At 41.3% G+C, this 25,499-nt stretch overlaps 4 protein-coding genes across 4 annotated transcripts; 2 read left to right on the forward strand and 2 right to left on the reverse strand.

Moving 5' to 3' along the window:
• MELLADRAFT_92078 (uncharacterized protein) lies at positions 1 to 1,898 on the forward strand (the record flags this gene model as incomplete). The annotated part of the gene is made up of 7 exons (XM_007415086.1): positions 1 to 235; positions 402 to 541; positions 617 to 655; positions 725 to 787; positions 872 to 1,006; positions 1,076 to 1,258; positions 1,353 to 1,898. 7 exons carry the CDS (start codon positions 1 to 3, stop codon positions 1,896 to 1,898), a joined length of 1,341 nt encoding a protein of 446 aa, XP_007415148.1.
• Positions 1,899 to 2,745: 847 nt separating this feature from the next.
• MELLADRAFT_67007 (uncharacterized protein) lies at positions 2,746 to 4,189 on the forward strand (the record flags this gene model as incomplete). Its single annotated transcript, XM_007415087.1, has 6 exons — positions 2,746 to 2,850; positions 2,942 to 2,980; positions 3,045 to 3,107; positions 3,185 to 3,319; positions 3,384 to 3,572; positions 3,674 to 4,189. 6 exons carry the CDS (start codon positions 2,746 to 2,748, stop codon positions 4,187 to 4,189), a joined length of 1,047 nt encoding a protein of 348 aa, XP_007415149.1.
• Positions 4,190 to 4,253: 64 nt separating this feature from the next.
• Positions 4,254 to 6,575, reverse strand: MELLADRAFT_117776 (uncharacterized protein; the record flags this gene model as incomplete). The annotated part of the gene is made up of 6 exons (XM_007415095.1): positions 4,254 to 4,719; positions 4,802 to 5,072; positions 5,151 to 5,307; positions 5,435 to 5,899; positions 5,982 to 6,314; positions 6,386 to 6,575. 6 exons carry the CDS (start codon positions 6,480 to 6,482, stop codon positions 4,549 to 4,551), a joined length of 1,494 nt encoding a protein of 497 aa, XP_007415157.1.
• Positions 6,576 to 21,300: 14,725 nt separating this feature from the next.
• Positions 21,301 to 25,023, reverse strand: MELLADRAFT_92083 (uncharacterized protein; the record flags this gene model as incomplete). Its single annotated transcript, XM_007415094.1, has 4 exons — positions 21,301 to 21,356; positions 21,474 to 24,325; positions 24,395 to 24,544; positions 24,623 to 25,023. The coding sequence occupies 4 exons, from the start codon at positions 25,021 to 25,023 to the stop codon at positions 21,301 to 21,303; spliced, it is 3,459 nt and encodes a 1,152-aa protein (XP_007415156.1).
• Between the last annotated feature and the right edge of the window lie 476 nt (positions 25,024 to 25,499).

The raw sequence follows: 25,499 nt of genomic DNA on the forward strand, positions 1-25,499 counted from the left end.
ATGACCAACACTCATCCTAGGCACGGCGATTTCGAATACGAGCTTTCAATTGCGCTGAGTATTCAAAGGGCCGAGATTGATATATTGGTGCCTTGTGCCACGGTACGGTCGACCAAGGCCAGAAAAGCTGTCGATGGCGGATCGAGAGGAACGTTCTACCATGAACATCCAATAATTAAACGTGTGATGAGGAAGTATGCAGACGGCCGGTCCATCAGAGAATGGCATCGGAAGCGTATAAATCATGCTTCCCTCACGCTCATGCTCAATGAACATCCTTCCTCTTCCAACATTATCAACGCACACATCTTCTTACTATCAAACTTACTTCCTCATCACAACTTGAACACTTGAGCTTTTGATACCTGTCAACATCGATTACTTCTCTCACCCACTCCTAGTCTACGCGCAACCTCATTGCAACATGTCTAAATCTGCTTTGCAACCTGCTACTAGTCGGTCCAAGATTGCTTCCGTGCTTAGCAAGTTAGCACCGAAGTCCCGAAACCAAGCTTCAAAAACCTTGGCACCTAAAACTGAGGTGAGTTTGAATTCGCTTTGTCATTTTTCGATTTTTTTTTCAGTATATCAACGTCTTTTCTCTTTTCGTCTTTAGGTCAACCAACAGTCCTCCTGGGCTAAAACCGAACTGGATGTAAGTTTTTGTCCTTTCTAGTGGACTGCATCACCTATCAGATGACTTACCATGCATTTTCCGCCATAGGTAACCTCCATCCTAGGACACCCGATGTCCTCCACCTTAAGAATTTTCAATGCCCAAAGATCAGTATGTGCATTTTCCTTCCACTCACATTGATGCCACAGTTCTGACTCTGCAAGTCGATTTTGTCTGTTCTATCTTCCCTTACAGAACAAGGCACCTATCAGGGAACCCGCCGGCTTTCCGATCAACCAAAACTTCTCACAGCGGATTATATATGAATTTGCCGATGATGAGGCAAATGAAGCGATATTCTTGACTCCTTACATGAGGCCCAGCCATGTTGTAAGGCAACCAGTTTTGGATTCCTTACTCTACCAACACTAAAATCTATCTCAATGTTTTCTTTCCCAGTTTCAACCCTTGGCATCATCACCCAAGGAAGAAGAACATGTCACCCCCAAGGATTCCACCACCAATGAACGCGATATGCCAAGTTTCCTCTTGGGCCGTACTATCCGGGGGTTCTCAACTTGGCGTCAATCTAGCAAGCGAGTGGAAGTCAAAGAAAACTTACCAGTCAAAGAGGTGATGCCGGTCAGCGTTTTATATCATGTTCTTCCGTTTTCTCTCATATAACTGACTCACTCTTTTCCTTCCTTTTCTTTCTCTTGCTCATTGGATGATACAGAGGTCGCATTCAGATGTTTCACGTGTTGAGTGCCCATCCATGGACTTGCCTACGAAAGAAACGCCCACAGAAGTCAAGGCCTGCTCTCCCCATACGCCATACTCCTACAAATCAACCAGTCAAAACTTCAACCTGATAACTCCTGGGTTGTCACACTCTTCCAAAACGCCGTCAACTGTCGCAGGTATCCTGACTCCTGCCGATTCCGCTAGGGTCGCTTTGCAAGACGATACGTACTTTCCAATTCCCAACGCACACTCATTCATCCCTTTCCCGACCAGTCCAAGTCCTGTACCTACCTCCAGTAACATGCCAGCAAACAATCCACTTCTTCCGGACCAGGTTGGAAGTGTTTCACGATCATCATCTTATGAAGTTCAACCTAGTAAAGGTTATCGTCCACTAGGATCAGAAATGATGGAGACATTAGCTTTCCTATCACGATTATGTGCAAGGCCCGAAGTGTTAGCAGGTGACGGAGAAAGTATACTCGATGGAGAAAATGATGATGATGATTCGATGGCTCCATTCTATCACGCATTATAATCAATTGTACCAGCTTTGTGTTTGTGTTTCTTTTGGTTGTCGATTTCGTCTTCACTCATGTCGTTAGTTAAGCCATTTTGTTCCAAGGTTGAATTTCATTTTCCTTTACCTATGTCACATCTACCTCCTCATCTAATATACCCCTACTGTCCTGCCCGAATTGTTCCCCTGGGTTTGTATGTATCACAAGCCAAAGCGCAAAGATTTGAGAACATACATAACTTTGAGAGCTGCGAAACGAAACAACCACAACCCGGGGCAGCGTCTAACTTGACTTCGGTTGAAATTTCGTCACGGCACTTTCCAAAAAGATCAAAATTCCGAACAAACAAAATCAAAATTTCACGCGTAATTGCACATTATGTTTGTAGCGTCAAGGAACTCAAAGTTGTGTATACTTTGCCGTACACATATACATACTTTTCTTTTTCTTTTTTCACAACTACACACGACCAGGGCAAACTATGTTTTTGGGTACTTATCATGAGCTTCAATCCAAAAACATACTTTTTCCGGGGCGTGTCGAGTTGCCAAAAAAAACTATATACAGTCATTTAAGAAAAGCTTGCCCTAAATTGCCCGCAAAACTCGAGCGAATTGGCGGGGAATTTGGGGCAAGCTTTTCTTAAATGACTGTATATCGGAAAGCGGAAGAATGCATCCCTCAGCGCCCCTGTTGATCGAACTCCTCATCCTTATACTCATATAACCTTATCGACGCACACATTTTCTTACTATCAAAAAAATTTCGCCTTCCCAACTTTACCACTCAGCATTCTTGATACTTGAGCATTCTTGATACTTGTCACTGGCAGCAATCATCACTCAGCTAATATCTCATCACGACATGTCTACATCAAGTCCCCAATTTACCAGTACCACCCGTTCCAAAATTGCTTCGGTGCTCAACAAGTTAGCACCGAAGTCTCGAAAGCAAGCTTCAAAAGCCTTGGTATGTAAGACTGAGGTGAGTTTGAATTCTTGTCATCCTTCCGCTCCACCCCTTCCAAAGACATTGATTTATGTTGTCTTTTCGTCCTCAGGTCGAGCAAGAGGTCAATTCGGCTACCTCAGAAGTCGATGTAAGCTTTTACCCCCTGCGGTGGACTGTATCGACCTTTAAACTCACCCTCTTTCGTTAAACAGGTAGCTTCAATTCTAGGTCACCCAATGACCTCCCCCTTGAAGATCTTCAATGCCCAGAGATCGGTATGTGCTTCATCTGCATCGAAGGTTCGCTTTCCTGACTTTTCAAGCTGAATGCGTCGCTTGTTTGTTCCCCTCAGAGCCAAATACCCCTCAGAGAACCAGCTGGGTTCCCCGTAAACCAGAACTTTTCTCAAAGGGTCACATATGAAATTTCCGATGACGAGGCAAACGAAGTAATCTTCCTGACGCCGTACATCAGGCCAAGCCATGTTGTGAGTCAACGAGTCTCACGCAGCTTCTTTTACTGAAAAATGACTTCAACAACTTCTGTCAAAGCTTCCAACGATAGTTCTATCGCTGGACGAAACAAAAGAGGTTCCCCTGAAAGGCTCAATCTCCACTCAACGTGGCGAGACCTCAACCTTTCGTTTGGACCGCACCACCCGGGGGTTTCCTACCTGGCGCATCTGCAGTAAGCCATTGGAAGTCGACGATACAAAATCCCCAATTGAAGGGTTGACGCTTGTTAGCTTTTTACATTCTGTTTATCACCTCTCTTCTACTCTCCAATTATATAATTCGCTGACTTATTTCATTTGATCTCTCTTCATCATTCGATGATACAGCGGTCACATTCAAATGTTCTACGCCTCGAGTGTTCGTCCATGGTATCCCCTACAAGAGGTGCATCCATTCAAGTTGATGCCTGGTCCCCACAGACGCCATGCAAATCAGTAAACACTCCTCGGTTATCATACATCTCAAATACACCATCACCTGTCAGGGATATTCCGACTCCTGTCGATTCCACTGGCAAAGCCTTAACAGAAAAGACGTACTTTACCAAGCCCATGGCACAATCATCTATTCCGTTCCCAACCAGCCCAAGTCTTATGCCTTCCTTCAGTAGGCAGATGAAAAGTAATTCATGTCTACCGGGTCAAAGCGCTACACCAGCATCGTCATATAAAGGTCAACGTAGTGCATGTTATCGTCCACTAGGATCAGAAATGATGGACACGCTAGATTTCCTATCAGAGTTATGTAAAAGGCCTGGAGTTCTAGCAGGTGATGGAGAAAGTTTACTGGATGGAGAAAGTGATGCAGATGGTCTGATCAGTCCACTCTGTCACACATTTTGATCAAAATTGTACCAAAATCTTGTGTTTGTATATCTCTTGTTTATTGCAAGTTTCGTCTTCCCTTATCTTGTATTTCTAATGCATTTCATTCCAGCTTTTTATCATTTGCCGCTACTTCATCGCTTGTACTTGTCCTGATCATCTAATGTACTCATATCTCCACATTTTCACGAGAAAGTAGTTTAAAGGTTATTTAACATCATGAGCATATCTTGTTATCCAGTAATCCATCCACTCAATGTTCTACTCACAGATGTGGATCAGAAGCATAACAGCTTCCTAAAATTTTGACTTGAGCTGAACCCGTAAGTAAGTATCGTCTTTTACAGAGCGTAATATCGTTCAAAATTCCTCTCAGTTCAAATCGAAGTAGTGTTATATTGAAGTTCTAAAAAGACACCTTTAATAACAGGTTGTAAACAATCAAGTCCAGCTCTGTGAGAACTAGAACGAGGCACTAAAAATTCAGAATTTAAACCTAATCCAATCAAACATTCTTGCCATTTACCTTCCCACATAACAGTGAACCCCTACAAAAAAGGAAAAACAAGATTTAGTATCAAGACCATTAAGCACCCAGATAAAACCACACAATTCATCAAAAGAACTTACAGTCACGGGTGAAAACCTCGCTTTCAGCATACTTGAAGTATTTCCATCACCTTTAACAGTCTTCCAAAATGAAGAAGTCAACCCACTTATATCTTTCACAGCTGAACTCTTAGAAGAATCAAACTGCTGTTGAAATTGTTGCTCAGCATCAAGGAAATCAGAATTTGAAATTCCTTCCGGAAGACAAGCAATCTTTGAACTGGAAGGTCTTTGAAGCCATTCGCCCCCAAAAGTGATATCTGACTCAAAAGAAAATACATTGAAATCGAATCTGACCAATTTGCATTCACATCAGCACCAAGTCTATCTCCAAAAGGTATAGTAATATCAAAATCGGATAAAACCATACCTAGTTGCCAAAGCCACGTTACGACCCACTTTAGTACCGTAACTACTACTGATTTGACCCATGATTGGATTAAGAGTAGCAGTGATCACAGTTGGTTGTTGAGTCATTGCTACACCAGGTGGATCTGGAATAGTACAAAATCTAACCCCAGTAGAAACTAAAAAAATAATTGAATGTTATCCTTCATATAAGTTTTGATAAACCCAAAAGAAAACAAAGAAGCTTGTTGATATACATAAATTGATAAATCAAAATATAGAAAAAATAATCAATTTATGACTTACCTCCAGCAGATTTACCTTTAGGTGAGAAATAAATCTCAGCACCAGCCGAGAAACGACCTTTGAGAACATTATCCATAACTTCTTCTTCATCAACCAATCTTTTCCTATCATCTTGAGTTCCAAACGAACTTGTAGAATTAGTCGTAAAGTTTCTTTTATTACTACTAATTGGAAAATTATGTAAGACTCTTGCACCAAATAACCCATCATCAGTAGAATAACTATATTGCTGTGACCATTTTTTTGTATGATGATTAATTCCGATCATTAGATTCCAAAAAGGTGTGACTGAGTTGGATGAAATCGAATCGGAAGCTGATGGTAAATGTGTTGAAAATGGTGTATTGGTAGGAATTGACACTAATGTTATTAATGCTTGAAGTGATGGTGAGATTCGTTTGGTGTATAATCCATCTAGTCGATAAGTAGGTAAATGTAATCTACCATACATTAAATAATCTTTTCCTGAAGATCTTTCAAAAAAAGTAATTAGATTTTGATTTATCAAATTGTTCATAACTACCAAAACCTTTTACGATTGGCTCACCAAGATCATATTTTTTGGCAGAGCCTTTGAAATTACGAAGCATTTGGGCATCTTCAAGATAATAAGGCGGAGCCGGTACATTAAAACTTTCCACAAAAGTACTAAGTGAAGCTAATTTACTTGGAATGACTTTAAAAGATTGTAAACCAGAACAAATATAAGAGATACTGCCAGTTAAAGTAGGTGAATGATGAATATGATCCGGCGTATTATAAGTGGTAATGACTGAAAGTGGACTAAGAACCGACAAAGAAGCTGAGTTGGCGAATTGAGAAACAGGCGATTTTCCTAATGAGAAATTCAATCCTGGAACAAAATTAAGATCCAGCAAAGCTAAACATTCAATTTCAATCATCAGTAACTCAATCAATCTAACATCAATGAAGGATAAACAGCAACCTTACCTCGTGTAGGTTGAGTAAGCTGAGAATATTCGTTATCTTGTTCCCATCCTGTGGCCGCATAATGTGCCCTTAAAAGTTGAGAGCTGAATGGATACATTTTCGGTTTGATTTACTGCCCGAATTTGATAGACTTGACTGGAGTCGAGTTGAGGTGAGTTGAAGCCATCGATCAATTCTTCATCGCCATGATCGATTTGTCATTTGAAATTGAGGGAACGATCGAGTTGAGGATATCAACGCTGGGTGTGGTGCATTGCTAAGTGCAGTGAGCGCACCGCACCCTTATCACACAGGCGTCAGCGCTCAGATGCATCCTCTACATACACATAGTGCAGGAGGACGCACTCCCAATTGTGCGCGCAGCTGGAAATAACTCATCCTACTTCAACTTGGAACCTTCTCATGCTCATTCTCAATCACTGGACATTATGGAATCATTATTTATTATTGATATATGTCTTGGTTTGGTTTTTATTTGGACATAATTCACAATATATATACTGAATCAAAAATCAAATCATAGTCATCATCATCATCAGTCAGTCCAAAAAAACAAACAAGGCTCTACCACGCTTTGATGAGATGACTGTGACATATAGCATTTCACAAAGGGAATGATACTTGAAGTCATTCAAACCTGAAAAGTGAATTAAGAGTATCCTTAGACTCGCTTGAGATTACCCTTACTGCCGTCTAAGGTGAATGTTTGAAAGCTTTGGCTTGAGTCATATCTTGATGATAAGCTTACAAAGATTATCATCATCTTGATTGTCCATGACAGATACACACCAAATCATCAAATTGAGAGAAAAACCCTCAAGTAGTATATACAGGATCTCATGATGGCTTGTGTTGAATTGAATGTCAACAATTGGATAAAGTAGGCATCACGCTTTATCACAAAAGAAAATTCCATAACCTTACCCAGAATCAATATGGAACATGCCCTGAACCAAAACCTAGTAATAACATTCTTTTAATTTATTTCAGTTCCAGCTATCCTTCAAATCCCGATCGCCACCGTAAGGATACTTGTCAAAACATTTCAAAGAAATTTCCCTCGCCATCATGAACATATCCTTCAAAATATGGATAGTAGGTGGGAATCTCAAAATCATCATCATCCTCTACCTCATAATCATCACTATAAAAATCCACATGACAAATCAACTTAATTGAATACTTCTGACACAAAGATTCTAATCCTGCAACCTGTCTACGAAAGGAAGACGTGTGATTGTTCATCTCAAACTTTTTTAAACTGGGCCAAAGTTGTTTTCCGACCAAGTCTTCTAAATCTTGCTGGTATTCAAGTGGATGATTACCTATCCAGATCCACGACAGGTTCTTGGAATTCCGAAAAGCTTTTGCAAATTTGATAGATGAGTGACTTGAGATCTCCAACTTAGTCAAGCTAGGTAGTTCAAATCGAAATGTCTCATCCGGCGTCACAGGTGAATAAGTGGTACCATTATGTTGGGGAAGGTCCACAAATATAAATGTCGTTAACGTTGATTGAAAAAGTTTAAGAAACCCATCTAAGAACGATTCTGAGACTCGATGACAATTTTCTAGTGATAAAGATTTCAGTGAGCTTTTCCAATCAAGTTGATTCCAACTGCAATCCAAACATTCCGCTCTCTCCAAGTCCAACTCAACAAGATGAGTAAGTGAAGCAAGGTGAATTCCAAGTGGAGATTGACAAGCTTGGTGGTTGTCCAGAGGCTTTGGATGAGCAGCATCTATCCGGGTACAACTGAAACTTTGTAGTTGAGAAAGATTGGAGAGAAGGTCTACTAAGAAGCTTTCGGTGTAAGCTGGTTGGTGCCAGCTAGGAGTCCTTAGTGTAAGGTGAGTAAGTGAAGTAAGTTGAGAAATGGGATTGGTAAATGGGATTGGTTTTTGCGCGTCATGTGATGAAGTTGAAGAGTCTTGAAAGGTTTTTGAGTCCGACGGTTTGGTATCTTCAACCGGTGAAAAAGCATTTGGATCAAGATCGATGTCGATGTTAATGAGACAAGGACAAGATTCCAAGATTTTGAGTAAATGTTTCGATCGTGAAGTAAGATTTCCATCTGAATCAACCGGATGTGAGGCTCTCCAACGGATCTCTCGAACAGGATCCGAATGTTTCTTTATGATTTCTTCATATGTGAGCTTTAATCTATCGGCTGTGAAACCTTGGAAATCGAAGCCCTATAAAGACCATCCAATCAGTTACTTCCAAAATAGGATGATGATATTAGAAGCACATTACCTGAAAAAGATAAGGGCTGAATATTCGATGAAATGAACGATTAACTGAGGCAAGTGCTCGAAGATCGCTCAAAGGAAGATCTTTGAAAGTGAAAGAATGTGTGGTATTGTCAACACAGCATATTATCACACGTCCGGATTGATATTGCACACAGAAGCAAACGATTGTTAAATTGGTTGTGAAAAGAGTGATAGAATGGTGATATACTGACTATCGAATGTTTTCTGAAATTTTCGAAGACGTCGGTAATCATAAAAGTTGCGACGGCTCTTTTCTTCCTGAGTTGAAGGAAGCTGATGAACCCAGTCAAGAATCAATTCTATGATTTCGATTGGCATAGATGTCAAATCGTTTTGATTATGTGAAGGTGCCATTGAAGTTATTTCTGAATGTGTATTTAGATGATCTTATAAGTGGATTTGTTTGCTTCGTTGTTATTCATAAAGTTGGAACCCATTTTCAAAAATTTGCATGGCTGTACCTGATCAGTTTATCGCTTTCGTCTCACATTATGTACGACATACTACGACATAGCCATGAGTCCACTCCCGTAGGACACTTGGATCCTCGCAAGCTCGGGGAACCCGCAAGGTTACGAACTGCCTGCAAAGGAGAATCATGAGAACTCGGCCATTAAGAAGGGTTCAAAGTCACTTCCTGAACCTTGAGCAGGCAGAGTAAAGATGCCATTTGATAAAAGATACACAATTACAGTCGTTTGCAAAAGCTTGCCACAAATTCATCGCCAAATTGCTCGAGTTTTGCGGGCAAATTTGGGCAAGCTTTTTGAAAACGACTGTTGTAAGGGTGGAAGTGTAACTTATTGATTATGGGATTGTGTTAGGGTATGGGTTTATAGAGATGGGGTTGAGTAGATAGTTTGATCCTTCCCCCTTTTACAGTTTCTCATTCTTTTCCTTCGTGGTTTTCTCTTATTCTCATTTATCTCTATTGTTCTATTGGCTATATTGGTTTTCTGATCTTTCAAGTGTTGGACTAGGAATTGATACAAGGGGTTTAGATAAACCCATGCTTACTCGAGAGCTGTGCCATTACTTTGAGTCAGTGAAGGCGGAGAATTCACTCCACCTTACAACTGTGAAATAAAGCCATGCATGGATAGGAAGTTATCAAACGGTTGAATGTTTAAATAAACCCGTCTCAGGGATACATGAAGGTGGACTTGACAAAGACTTGACTGTAAAGGTCAATTTGAAAGACTCAGGGTACATGCAAAACAAAAGACAAGACAAGCCGGTGAAATAGTCTCAATGGTACCTAGAAATGCATAACAGCAGGGTAAAATAGCAAAAGGCAACCTGGAAAAGCTAACTAATAGGAAAAAGCAATGGGACCAGATATCCAAGCACGGAACTGACCAATGGAGAGACCGGGACTCATGCAAGTGGTCCATCTTTTTAGTATTTAGATTAGATTCACATTCCATCAATCCTTATCTAAGCTCCTTCTAAATCAGTGCTATTTCCACTTTTTCAGAAACACCATAGTAGTGCGTGTGATCTTGATATCTCTATCTTATTATCTGTTAATTTTTTTCTCATATGTGTTTTTCTCTAAATCATTTTGATTATTTTGAACAGGACATGTCAAACCCTAGCCTTACCACCTCTGCCCAAGCATAATCAACCAATGATATCACTGCTGTCAACAACACCAACACAGCCCCTGTGATTGGTTGGTTGAATTTGCGTAAGTACCACCCTTCAACTTGGATATCTAAGTGACAAAATCAAGCTAATTGTGTGTCTTCCAATAGTTTGGGAAGTCCCCGATGACCATTGGGTTGGAGATGACACTCCAGCCGTTCTCTCAAAATGGACCCATTGTTTTGAGTCAGATCTTTTGAGCGTGAAGCGTTTGATAAGCATAACAAGTGTTATACAGGTGCTTTTCAAAATTCATACGGAGAACAAGGTTGTCATTGAGGCCCAAAATGCTTCCAAACAATCAGGAACCACTATCAACCTGATTGACTCCAAGTTTTTCAACTAAGGTGAAGTTTTGGAGTTCAGAACTTGCCTATATGGCAAATTGTTCCATGACTTCAAGGAGCTAAGGCTTCTTGGCTAAGGAATGATGCCTGAGTAAGGCCTAGTTCATCTGCTCAGTTGCTTTTGATCATGTAATCAGCTGACAAGCAGGAACAAAACAGAAAGAAAAGGGAAAGAAACTGGAAGTAACATTGAACAAACATTGAAAAAAAACAAGGAAATTTCCATGCTCACCCCAATGTGAGCATCTATTTGAGCCACTGTGAATTGAACTCAAAAGAACACAAATTTGAAAATAGAAGAATTATGATGGACCTTTAACAAGTCTAAAACTGTACATTGAAAGCCAGAATAGAGTTTCTGGGCAGAGTTTGATGCCCAGACTGACAATCAAACAGTTGCTGATACATTGAACAAGCAGAAAGCATCCCGCAGAGCCGGGTCTTGGAAACAGCCCAAGGTAAAGCATGACAGACCACCCAGATTACACACAGTAAGGGCATGTTCACTTAGGCTGCGTTCACTTAAGCGCTTTTTTGTGAAAAAGTGTTCTTTTGAATGTTGATAAATCACATTCTGTGAAATGTGTTTGATTTCTTATTTACAAGCATTCTAGAAATCACAAAATGCTTGAAAAAAGTGTTTTTTTGGCACTTTTCAAGAATTTGATAATATCACATTTCTTGCTCTAGAAATCACATTCCGTCTCAACTTTTGCGGTCTATCATTTCATTTGTGAACTTATCCTGAAATCTCACAACGTACCTTGCACCGTACAGGACCATTTCTCAAGTCCTCATTCATTGTACAGAGCTCTCAAACTCAATCATCCACCACTCAAAAACTGTCTTCAATCACCATCCTTGATTGATCTCATTCTCAGCCCAAGTCAACAAGCACGGGAACCTACTCTAGTTTTCATCTTTGACGTGAGGCAAATAGCCATTTGAGAAAGCTTTACTATTATGAAATGATTTCTAAAACTGTTGCTCACTCAAACTGAGTTCCAGTTCAGTCTTTTCAATGGACAAAGCTTCAAGTTTCTCAATTGATCAAATTTCAGCTATAAGGTTAGTTGCACAACGATTGAAAAATACTTTATCATCTTTGGAGATTGGTTGACAAGCTCTAAGCTCCTTGATAGATTTCATTCTTTAGTCACTATCATGATAAAGTGCTTCAAAGCGTAAGGTGGCTTGTTGTAATATGAATGACATCAGGATGTTCAAGAGTTTGACTTGAATGATGAAATGGATCTAATTACAACAGGCCTTAAACAAAAAAAAGCAAGGAAGCAATTGATGATGTATTTCTGAGAAGCCAGTTGATTGAACGAGTTACCAAAAAGACAATTTGATGAACGGGTAGTCACAGAAAATGCTGGTACTAAGACCTGATTGAGTTTGATCTGAGAAAGGATTGGGCATGAACAATTTGAAAAAGTGAGGATGTATGATTGGTTTATGTAGTGGAATTTTTCAGATCAAAGGGTTTGTCTGGGGCTCATCAAATGAAAACCATCCTTAACTTCACCTTTAATCAAACACTTCATGACCTCTTTTGTCATGAAACGTGAGATTTCGTTTTTTTTTACAAAAATCGCTTTTCTACATGTAGAAAAGCGGCCATCTAGAATGCACTTTCTGGAAATCCGGGCTAAGTGAACGCGGCCTTAAGGAATTTCTGACCAGAAATCACATTTTGTAAATTTTTTAATGCAAAAATGAAACATGCACCACCAGATAGACACTGTAAATTTTGCAGAATGTGATTTCTCATCAGAAATTGCTTGAGTGAACGCGCCCTAAGTTGAGAAGATCACCACTAAAACAATCCTTTGAAACAAAAGAGTCAAGAGTCCCTGCTAATTTGGACTTCAACACTCTAATTTGCTGCTCCACCCATGAGAGTGGAAGGCCTGCACTGCATCTTTGGCTTGTGAGTGTCTTGGACAGGCAGGTTGTCCTTTGCTTCTGTATTGATGTCAATAAAGATTGTAGTAACTAGTGCTACCTTTGAGGAAACAGCCTTGGCACCACCAGGACTTGTAGAGCTGCAGATCATCAGAGGTGCAAAACCCAATTAATATCAGGGTTAGTATCAATTTTTTTAAAAGAACAAATGAAACCACACCTGGCCATTTGAACAAATTGGAGGGTGAAAGTACTTGAGAAGCTCCTTAAATCAAGCCAGTTAAGCTGCCCTGATACCATTTGTGGGTCTTCTGGGTATGATTTCATCTCCAGAGTCTTAATTGAGAGCAATACAGTCCGGCATTGTATTCTTCTAGGAATAAATAGATAAAAAACTTCAATAACGTCAGTCAAAAAAATCTAAAAATGGGTGATGAAAACACTTACAGATGATATCTTTTTTCTTTTTTTCAAACTTTTTGATCCAACTGACAAGTGGCTTGTTTCTAATAGGTTCATGGTGATGGAATTTGGAATGATTCTTGATCATCTTCAGAGTTTACAAGCAACAGTTCATCAATTGGGGCAAACAGAGTGTTGGAGGTACCAGCAGTTGGAGTCATAGTGGGAGATGCAAGCTGAAGAGAATGGCAAGAATCTGCTGAGGTAAAGACAAAGCCCAGCTGAGGTTGAACAGGTGATCTTGGCCAAAGAGAGTGTACTGAAGTCAACATGGTTGGGGCTGTTGATGGCAGAGCCAGATTACTCCAAGAATTTGTTTGAATTGGCCGGTCCAAAATGATTGAGGTAAATCAGATAAAAAACTGATGGTGGTTGATAGGATGAAATCAGAGAACTAAGACCAAAATGGCTGGTGGTTGAAAAACAATTAGAACAGATCTAGAAATCAATGAAGGAGACAAAGTGGATGGTGTGGTTGAAAAAAAAGAAGAAAGAATCTAGAATTTGATAAAGGAGAGAAAAGGTCAGCAATAGAGCTGATCAAACTGATGTCTTTGATATTCATCAAGTGTGTACTTACTTGTGGATATCAATGAGTTCATCTCTGTTCTTGATGAGCCTTCTTCCTGTTGATTGGTGAGGGAGAGAGTTAGAAGATGATCACAAGATCAAGTGAGGGTGGTGTCAGTGAATTGAGTTGATCAAGTTTGGAGTCAGAATGGCTATTTGGGGCACAGGTCAGAGCCTGGGGGAAAGTTTAGTTCCAAAAACCTTGGGGCAAAGATGTTGGTAGGAGGCATGGTACACAGATTCCAAGCCACCCGGGTATGTAACAAAGTGTTGGTGCCTGGCGCTGAACTTCTGGTGACACTGCAAGCCAGACTTTTGACTTACCTTTTTTTTCAATCAATGGCAATATGAAGCATATTATTTCAATTACTAGATTCAATCATCCACTCTTAACTCACGATATCTCAAGTGGAGAACATTCAGTCTCTTGAGTTGGTCTTTACTACAATCTGTAGTTTATTCATTGATTCAATTTGTATTTAACTTCTTAGCTCTCACTCTTATGGTATCATACAAGTAGTGGTGCGCCCTAGGCAAACCTGAAGAGTTCACTAGGGGAATTCTACTAGGCTTCTTGGGGGGGGGCCCTGCTCCGGTAGGGAGCGGGGGGAGGTAGGACCACCAGGAAGTAGATGGGAGAGTGCTTCCCCTTGACTCGGGACACAGTCCTGAGCCTGCGGTCGCCCATCTACTGTGGCCTGTGTCAACTACTAGCCCCCAAGCGTCTCTTACGTAGAACTTCGTGGTATACGTGGTTCGAGCACCTCCAGGTTGTGAGATGATCGTTTGTATGTCATTACTAAATTCAAATCCCTTATTCTGTACTTGTATATTGAATCCGTTCTAACACTCTCAGTGTATTTAGAAGCTCTGCATCGCTGTACTCTCTTATATACAGTTTGTAAGCTTTGGACTTCCAACGTCCAACAGCGACTATCTCTTCTAGAGGGTGGTTGAGGTTCCATCGTAACGATGCCCCGCCCACCCTAAACGAATGCCCGGTGAGTTGTGTATTGCTATACTTGCTCCAAACATCTGCGAAGATCTTCTGACATCTTGACTTTGTTAAAGTTATCCGCTCAGAGCCTTTAGGATAAGAGAACAGAGGTTCGTCTTCCGATGTTCCCATTCGTGATATCAATCTACGGACTGCTTCGACCGGGTCGAGCAACAAATTCTGATTCTGACAATGTATCTCTTGTATCTCGCCGGTTACCGCCGTCTTCGCCGCCCGGATTCTGATCTTTAAATATTTCTTACAGGGGTCCCAGATGACGTCTTTTACTTTAACTTGATCCATCGTACAGTTGGATTTCACCAGCTCTCCGAGGCGCGCCATCCCCCAAAATGCCACCAGGGCTACGGTGTACGCAACTTGACTCCAGATCTTCATTTGCCAGGTTTTCTAACAACCCGAACAGGTGGCTTATCAATACCGGGTTCTTCGCCGCCTTAGGTTCATCACGAAGTTCGATTTTCTTCGCGGCTTTCAAAATCGCTTCTACCTTTGGGGTGGCCTCATGAGGGTATTCGCAACCGTGAAACAGGTGCCACGCCTTCACCCCCGAGAGGTACGTTCTGATGGTATTCGATTTGATCGGGGTAGAGAGCTGATTATCGTTTATCGTGTCTAACTTTGGTCCAGCCCATACGACGAAGTGAGCGAGTACGGTAGCGTCTATCGGCAGTAGTAGGTCTCGCGGTATGTTCTTCTCTGCCGCGAAAGCGACCAGTTTCAGCACACCAGCATTATAATGCTTCAAAGTCGCGTCGCTCCAACTTCCTCCTTTTATCATATACGCTTGTATTGGGTCTGTCGCTGATCAATCCACTCCGTCGACCCCTTTTAGGAATTCCATGCTCTCGTAGTCGATATTTCGAAGTGGTAGGAGAGAATTTACTGATGGGAACTAGATCTCGTGACGGTATAAAGCAGCTGAGTTTCTCTCGAACTTTTGGGGGCAAAGGGAAAACGAGTGGCAAGGTGGAGGGCCCGCTACGGGGCAGCGTCTGCAAAACTTGGCAAGGTCATGTTTCACTGTTCATTGCAAAACTTGTTTCACCACTAACGTCAAATCACTAGGTACTTCGATGACCACCATGTCATTTATATCTCTGTTGTCTTTACCTCTCGACAACTTATCTGCCAGGTTATCACCGGTAGAAACCCTTTCTGCTACAATATCACAATGCAGCGCCATCAGAAGCTTTTGAATAGCTTTCCATTCTTCGTTTACAGCACGGTCTCCTGACTTCATCTTCCCTACTGCAGATTCAGATGTTGTATTATCTGTAAGTACCTTAAAGGTCTTTCCTCCAACCTCCTGGAGGTTGCTAATCATAATCATCCCCAGCCTTATAGCAACAGTTTCGGCCCAGGATATGTTACGTTTACCTCGGTGAGTCACTATCTCATTCCACCCCTTTACTAGGGTAAATTCTGCCCACCTGTTTCCAATGAGGACTCCTATACCTGTCATTGACGCGTCTCCTACCCATTCCAGGTCGACCGGATCTTCGTCTGGGATAATACGTCTAGCGTTGAAGGATTTCAGCACTGCCTGCCACTCGAGTAAATCTTCCCTTACGTCGGCTGGGATTTCTCTTTTCGCAGATGCCACTCTCCATTCAGCTTCCCAACGGTGTAATGCGGGCATATAACATTTCAGGTTTGGTACTATGTAGGTGGTATGAACCAACCTTCCAATGAGTTTTTCGGCGCGTTTGAGATTAAAGGATGCTCGTGTTACTAAGAATTTGTCCACTTCATCTTTCCTCTGTTGGAACTTCTCTTCAGGCAATCGTACAGTTCGTTCCACTACGTTCCATACGAAACCGATATATTGTTGTTCGTTGGCAAATTCGTGAACTTTCTCCGAATTGGAAGCGACACCCATCTCCGAACTTAGCCTCACAATGTCGCCAATTGTTGTCGGGTTATCTGCCTGCTTGATAAGTAAATTATCATCGACCCACCGAAAGGCGGCTTCCAGGTGAAAGATCTTATTCATAATTTGTCTCCACAAATCTGCAGGCCTACCGAACACTCCACATCCAGCAACCCCACCGAATTGGATTCTAGTATCAACCCACATCATGTTCTGTAGGTCCATTATCATTAAAAACCTCCACTGTGATATGAGAATTGCGATCTGACGATATGCTTTCGCCCAGTCATAAATTGCTGCTTGTAGTTTTGACTTATTGCTCTTGAAGAATCTGATAAGGACTTTAAAATTGTCCCAGCTGGTCTTGAAGTCATCTTTGTCCACCATGCTGTTAACTGAAGGGATCTCTGGGTCGCTGTGAGGGAAGGACAAGTCATTGATGACACGGAAAGAGCCATCCCCGTTGATCACGCTCCCCATCGGGCTCGATCGGAAAAAGCCTATCTTTGAAAACACCTCCTCGTGCGTAAATGGACCGAAAATTCTGCCTTCCCTCTTCTCTTTCGCCAGAGTATTTGCGATTTTTTCTGACACTATCTTAGCTGAGTCGTGGTTCTTTGGCGTATACCAGCGTCTATTCCCCAAGGTGTGACTAGGGATACCCTGGTGGAAACCATTCTCCATTCCCTCCAGCACCTCGTCGACGTCACCTCCTATTTCACACTCCTTCACGAGCCTTCTCCAAGTTGGTATGTCGAGCTCACATACCACATAATCCTTAGGCCACCTCTCATCGAAACTACTTCCTGAGTTTCTATAGGGGATCAACCTAGAGACTCGTACTCCTACACTGCTAGGGACATCCCACACATGCTCGGCGTCGGTCAAACGCCTATTTCTAGGTCTGTAGTCGTCACTAAACAATACAGGTCAGGTGCGAAGCAAGGTAAGTAAAAACGGTACTCTTCTATGCTTAAATTGTCAGGATGACATAGATTTCTATCAATCAAAGGACGTTTCGGAACACATTGATGCTAAAGTAGCAGCTATGACAAACGGCGTTACTCCTGAACAATTCGAGTTCATCATGGGAAGTACAAATCAAGAAGGTACTGCGAAAGGAAAAAAAAAACATGCCTCCTTGCCTTCATGGGGCTGGGAACAGTAGCGTATGTAGACAATGTGGGCTAGGTCAAAAAGGAAGGACAATCTTCTAAAGCTCACTTTCCCTTGCCATTACTTCCGAATTTAGGATTGTCATAGTCACGCTCATCGCCTCGGCGGTCATCGCGTTTCTCGGTTTGGCGCCAAGAACCTCCACCGTCACCTCTACGAGAGTCAAACCGGTCTCCGCTACGTCTACTAGGGGGGCTATGGTCTCGGCTTCCTCCTGATGCACCTTGCCATCCTCCACCTCGACCACGACCCCGGTTACTTCGACTTTGTCCGTATCCACCTCGGTCCTCCCAGGTATTAAACCCAAAACTTCCCGGACTGTCGTAAGATGCTGAGCTATTAGCGTGAGACCATGACCTAGCGTTCGGTTTACTACCACCATTACCACCTCTAGGATTGTTGTTCGATGGGCCATTCAAACTGTAAGATTCCGAGCTATTCTTATAATACTCGCCAGAGATTGGGTTGACGTTCTGCTTCGCTTGACCGTCAGCGTAAGGGTTCACGTCTGCAAACTCTCGACGAAAATCTTGTAACCTCTCTGAGTCTTGGAGGGCGTTACGCTCTAAGGTTTCGTCTCGAACACCCGGGTTGGCTAGTTCGCCGTTTGCATTTCTAAATGTCAACACTGTAGTTCGAACGGCGAGGTCGTACCGAAATGCCATTGGCCAGCAGAGTCGCTGTCTTTGAATCGCGAAGACGTTCTCCTTATGGACCATAAACTTGTTCGCGAGATCGTTGTGGTCGTAATGACGTAGCTAAGCGACATAAAGATCAAACGCCATCACCCACTCTCCAAAACTCATCTTCCATTCTTGTGGCACGTGAAGACCGACATAGGAATCATCGAGCTTTTCTTTAGTCGTCTTAGATCGGGCAGCTTGTCGTAACAAGTCTTGTTGTAACCATAAGGAGTTAAAAATAGACAAGGGTACATATCCTTCGAGCGACTTCATCTTCTCATCGAAGTATTTAGACAACTTGGTGAGTCCCACAGTCTCGATACCCTTCTCGCCAACAACTGGTTTCTTCTTTTCAGCTGATGTCGTGGCTGCGTTGGGGTCATCGTCAGAGTCCTTAGTCAGGTCTACTCGTATGACTTGCTTCGCTCTAGGTAACCCTGTCGCGGTGGTCCTGTTTGCTCCTTCGGGGGCGGTAGCCGCCGGTTGAGCTGGTGTAGCAGTCGTCGTCGTTGAGCTCTGCGCGTTGGCCGACGAAGTTAGCCCTTGTGGCGTTACCACGTGGCTCTCCGGATTGTTGACTACCGTCAAGCCATTCGCGAGCAACCAGGAGTGGAAGCCTCTGGGTGGGCTTCCTCCTGCTGCGTCCATTGTAGCTCTGCGTGTAGGTGAGCGCACTGTGGAGATTATACCAACAAGCAGGAAACTGATCTCAGTTAAGGTTACGCTCTCTTTCTATAAAAGGCATCACATCTCTGTGGCAACACGGTAACGTGGCATCGCTTATGGCGGCAACACCTAGGTGGGTTTGAAATTAATGGTCTTTTGGCTTACACGCAGTTCCAGTAGCTACATTATCGCGGGAGACCAGTCCATCAGGAACTGATGGTCTCGAAGGGTTATGGATAACTGATGTTCCCGCCCCATTTTGCGTCGCAGCGTTTGTTGCAGAGTTTGTGCCGGTCGGAGGAGTCTCGGTATTCGACGTTGAGTCCCCGCTACCTCCTGTCGTTTGTCCAGGAACAGTCAAGGTGACCTGAGGCTGTGTTGAAGTTCCTCCGCTAGGTCTAGTCGAGCTTGCTGTATTTCGTCCTCTGCGGCTTTGACCCCTGCCACGTTGTCTCGCAGCGGTTGCGTGCGGTATGATCACCTCAGAATCAGGAGGAGGGACAGAACCTCCTCGCAGGCGGTTGCTCGTTCTCCTCAACATAGCATTGAAAGACTCAGTGTTTGTCGGTTGATTTGTGTTAGACGTTGGTTGGTCGGTAGTACCGGTCTGGTTATCATTGGACGACATTTGCAATCTACTGAATTTATCGAAGTAGTGTCGGCTTGATGCTATGCCCTTTAAGCGAAAAAGGGAGAGAAGTCCTCTAGACCTGAAAACGTGAGATCTGCGAGTGACTGATGAGAAGAGGAGAATCCCGATACGGGCGTGGGAAGATTCTGAGGTGAGAATTTCTCCGCGTATGGAGAGGGAGGAAAAAGTTTCCTTGCAGAATTTTTTCTGCAACATTTTCCTGTGTGCGTCAAGGGAAACCATCCCGGCCCCGGGATAATTTCCCCATTCTCCCGATACCCGATATCATACCCGTATCGTGGAAAAGGGAGGTACCGTCGTGCCTTTGGGCACCACCAATCATTTCTTGTCATTGAGAACCATATTATTTTTGTAGTGCATTGTCTAGACTTGTCAATATCCAGTGTCTTCATTGTCATCACTGTAAATATCTTGAGTATCATCTCCAGTTTCAGGTCCACATCAAGTTTCAATTCAATGTGTTGCACCTTCAAAGATATTTTGACATACATAAATAGATTTAGATGTTTCAATAATTGTTAAACAGAAGCTTTTCAAAAAAATTGAAAAAGCAACTGAGAGGCAGTTGGATTTCAAGGTTGTCATTCTGACTTTTTAGTTGAGTCAGGATTGGTCAACAAGGCTACAGGACAGTTGACTGATTTATGATCCAATAAGGTGGTATGTAGTGAAATGGGGTTATAACTTTTCTTTTTTCACATAGGTTCTTGTTTTATGATATGTATCCAAGATCTATCAAATCAAAAACCCCCATCCAAAAAACCCAAAAATTAACCAAGTAATGATGTTTTTTTGCGTTTCTCAGCTCCAGTATCAATGTTTGTGCATGTACCACTATTTTCTCCAAAAAGGAAAACCCCCACAAAAACTCAAACAAAAACTTAAATAATATCTTCAAAAAAATCTTTGTTGGATTATCCAACACATTTTTTTTAAAAAATTATTTTCTTCATTTCAATTTTTTCACATTTTTTTTTCAAATAAATCCATCAAACCTCATCAAATCTCAACCAACCCAAATAGCACCCCCCTCAAAAAAACACCCTTTTAACCAAACAGTCAGTCATAGTACACCCAAAACAACTTAAAGTTAAACCCAACTTCCTTCCACTTTTCCAATTCCAAACCCCTTCCCAAAATAAAACCCACCATTTTTTTTCGTAAACTCTCAAAGATCTCTTTTTCAAAATAAATCATAATTATTTCATTAAATTTAAATCCAAAAAAAAACCATACCAAAAAAAATCTTTCTATATATATATCAATACTATATAAACTTTCTCTCTGTCTCTCTATATATATCATCAGTACTAAAAGAAAAAAAACCCTAAACCTTATTTTCATTTACTTTTTAATAAAACTTTTCATGAAACCTATAATTCTCTCTTTAAGATCACTTTTCCTTTCAACTTCCAATTCCAATTCCATTAACAACGCCTACAATCTTTCAATCTTCAATTTATCCCAACCCAAATCTATTAACCAAATCTATTAACCAAACCTAGTAACCAAAAAAAGCAAAACAATTTAGTAAATAAATAAATCACTATAAAAATTTCAAGAAAACAAACACTTACGTCTCATACACATACACATACAACAGATCATGACCTTAAACCCCATGAAAACCCCAATCCTAATCATTCTTCTTACTCTTCTGATCATCATCATCATCATTCAAAGAACCATGATCTAAAACTCCACCCGAGGAACCCAAACCCAAAAAAATCAAAACTTCATCAGAACCCCTCACCATCACCAACCCAAAACCAAAACCAAACTCTCAAAAAAACGCAAAAAAGAACTCACGACTTTCATCCAACAAGAGACTCCCAACCATCTGATCAATTCCTTTAAGCTGATCAACCTGATCAACTTGATCAACTTGATCTTCCGATCCATCATCTTTCAATCCATCATCTTTCAAATCCGAATCCTCAACAACTACGATTCCCACTGGCACTGTTTGATTTACATCAACACATTTCACTTCTCCCGAACTAACAGGTTCATCATCTTTCAATAAACTTTGATTTTCATTCTGATTCTGATCTTGATTCTGATTTCCATTTCCATTCGGTGGATTCGATTTCAATGGTAGAGTTTCACTCTTCACTACCCCTCTATGTTTCCCATTCGTATTGGTGTTAGTATTAGACCCTCTTCCCATACTTTTATTACTAGACCCACCAACCCATAAAGGTTTAGCAGGTAAAGGATGTTGCATAACCATCACTCCAACCGGATAAGTTCCCTTCACTTCTTTTTCAATCTTCTTCTTCTTTTTTTCATCATCATCAAGACGAGCTTCCAAATTAGTTTTCCATTCATCTTCACTAACACTACTTACCTTATCTACCATCCCTCTAAGATCTTCTTCTTCAAGTACATTCCCACTCTTCCCACTCATCCCACTCTTTTGACTATTCCCACTATTCCCACTACTTCGATGATTCTTGTTTCGTTGATTCTTACTATTCCCATTCTGATTCCTATGAATCGATCCATTAGAACTACTACAATTCGAAACACCTCCCACGGATGCAGGTCTACCAGCTTCATACCTATTCTTCATTCCATTCATTCCATTCTCACTCCCAAAGATTCCAAGTTGATTCAAACTGAAATACCCCGTCCTAGTTCCTCCAACCGTTTGACTGCCGGCTTTAAATCCCAAATGACTTCTAGATCCAGATCCAGATGAATCATGTCCTAAACTTCCTCCATTCATTTGACGTTTCGATAAATTAGAAGCAGCTGTTAGATTAGATGATGATTGATTACTAGAAGATGATGTTTCATCTGAAATGATCGAAGAGGATGAAGGATGTGATCTTAATTGACTCATCGAATCAAACCTTAATGAAACCGTCGGTAAAGGTAAGAAAGGATTCATGTTTGAATGATTCAGATGATTTGTAGATGATGAAGATGGTCCAAGATAATGATTTCCATTACTACCACTACTATTACTACTACTACTGTTGTGGTTTCCATTCAAAGTTGAAAGACGTGGATCCACTACTTGAGAATAATCTATTATTGAATGATTAGAATTCGGATTAATATTAGGATCTGAAGCATAAGTAGGTGGCGTGATTAATGTAGGATGGAATTGAGCTTGAGGAGTTAAATGGGTAACAGATGAGGTACCAGAATCACGACCAGAAGTTGGATGAACAGATGAATTGGTCGTTTGAAACTGTGAATCAAATGGATGATGATTAGAATGATTAACTTGATATGATGAATGATTCATATGAACCGATGGAATCGGTGGTGGATTAGGTGAGATAGGATGTAATGATGGATAAGACATTGAATGACTAAAATTTAAACCTTGATGGTTTTGACTTTCAGGTGGTGGTGGTGGTGGTAGTGATGGTGGAACAGTGTGTGATCTAGTTGGTCCTGGATTTAAATCGGCTGAAAGATATGTTCCTCTTGATCGATCTGATCCTTGGTTTCCCATCTCATGATCAACACCTGAATAAGGTGTCACATGAAACCGATCTTGTTGTATTGGAATCCTTGATTGAATCGTTGGACCAGGATTGATAGATCGACCATTAGGAATCGAAAATGACGGAGTTGGAAATCCAGAGTTTTGAGGATACCGATTAAGATCACCCTTTATAGGTCCAGAAGGAGGTGGAAAGATTCTTGATGAAGGATGTTCATAAGACACCATAGGATTCATTCCTGAATGAGGTCCAGACTGTGAATCGAGATAATGAGGTGCATTGGATGTTGAAAACATTGGATATGATCCATCGTGATGAGCGTGTTCACCATTCAAAGGACCACAAGCTGGATGAGATTGAATTGGAAAAGCATCACTACCATACAATTGACCAGCTCGAATCTGACGTGAATGATAAGCTTGACGACTGATAGGTTCAGAAGGATATTCATAACCAGTAGGAGCAGACCATGGGATCGGTCCTTGACTATCATCAAAATCAATAATCGTCACTTCTTCATATCCATGAGCTTTTGCATTCGGATCAAAAGCAGTAGCACCAGGTCGAAGTTTAGCTACTACGGTTGGTGGTTTGACAAATTTCGAATTGGCAATCATCTTTTCTTTTCCTTTGTTAAGTGCTTGAGCGATTCGGATCGGTCCATTCCCGGAAGAAGGATCATTGGACGAAGGAACAGATTGATCATTAGATGGATTCGAATCATCATTCAGAGAACTATCTAGATTCCTAGAGCTAGTGGTTGTCTCAGATTCAGATGATTCTTTAGGTATTCCATCATCTTCTGCACTTTCTGAAGTTCCAGCCGCAAAGATTCTGTTTCGTGCTTGTTGATAGGCAGCCTGACGTGCTTCATAACTAAGCTCATTCCTCTTGGCATCCGAGTTGGTTGCATCAGCAGATGAGACAGATGATCCTGCAGACGGTGCGATACCTTTACTCGTTTGACGTGAGCTAGATCTTTGTGAAGGCGTTCGTGACATGATCTTGAAGGTTTTCAAAGGAGCAGTTGAAGCAGTTGAAGCTTTAACTTCGTTTGTGTTTGGAGAGGACGCGATCTTTTCTTCTTGAGGTATGTTCGGTATGTTTAATGAAGGACTCCTTTCCTGAGGAGAAACAGCAGCGTTTGATGGTGAAGCATCCTGACGAATAATAAAGCTATCAAGACGAGTTGAAGGACTATGATAGAAATGAAGATATCTCAGTATGATCCAAATTAGTTGGTGTGGCGAGGATTGAGAAGCTTACCAAGCTGAGAGAGGTGTTCGTTCCATGTAGATATGACCCATCTCGATAGATCTCTTAATACCAAAAGAGTCACCTAAACGATGTACTAACATCCGTTGATAAGAGTTTAATGAAGTGGATAGAGCAGCACCAAACGGTTGACGATCTTGTCTAAAGATGCAATCAAGATCAGTGATAGAGTGTCTTGAGATGATCAATAGGGAGAGAGAGAGAGATCAAAAGACATACGTTGAAGTGAGAAATCGAAGCATTTCAACTTCAGCTTGTAAGAGGATCTGTTTATCACGTACTGTACCTGTCATCATAGCCTCTACAACAGTCGGATCTAGAGTTTTATCTGAGATGGTAGGGTTCTGAAGAGAAGTAGATGAATGAAGTAGTGATGAAGATTGATTGTGATCTGATTGTGATGGTGATCTGATGAGATTCTCATTTTGAGTTGAACCAAAGATGAATTGATTTGAATTAGAGATCAGATTAGAAGTTCCATCGATTAATAAAGTATGAGATTGAAAGTTGGATGGAGCTGGATCACTTTCATTTCGACGTAAAAGGATCACTGGTGATGTAGTGGTGGATGTTGTTGATGGATTTTGCTGATTTTGATTTTGATTTTGATGATTTTGCATTCTTGAAAGAAAGAAAAGTTAATTTGATCGATTTGAGTTGATTGACTTGACTTGACTTGACTTGAGTTGATATAGTAGTAATGGTGATAGTGAGTGATAGAGAGTGATAGTGATAAGCTGATGAGGTGATAAGCTGATATTATGTTTGGTTGTGTGGTTGGTTAAGTTCAAGCTAAAGTGTAATAATTGTAACAAATTGATTTACTCCGATTTCAGTACATACACTTCACTCAAACGCTTTACAATCTTACAGTCCACTTCTCAAATTCAATCAAGAACACCTTAAACCTGCAACTGCGCCTTCTTAGACTTTCAATCAAACTCAACCCCAAGACTTTCTCAACTATCCTTCTTCTCTTCCAAACCACATTAGTAAAATCAAAAATCAAAAAGTATTTGAGATTTAATTGTTCAAACCTCTTCCCAAAAACAATCAAATATATCAACAACAACAGAAAAAAATATTGGTACATAGA

This window comes from Melampsora larici-populina (assembly GCF_000204055.1).
Source record: "Melampsora larici-populina 98AG31 unplaced genomic scaffold MELLAscaffold_48, whole genome shotgun sequence".
Taxonomy (NCBI): domain Eukaryota; kingdom Fungi; phylum Basidiomycota; class Pucciniomycetes; order Pucciniales; family Melampsoraceae; genus Melampsora; species Melampsora laricis-populina.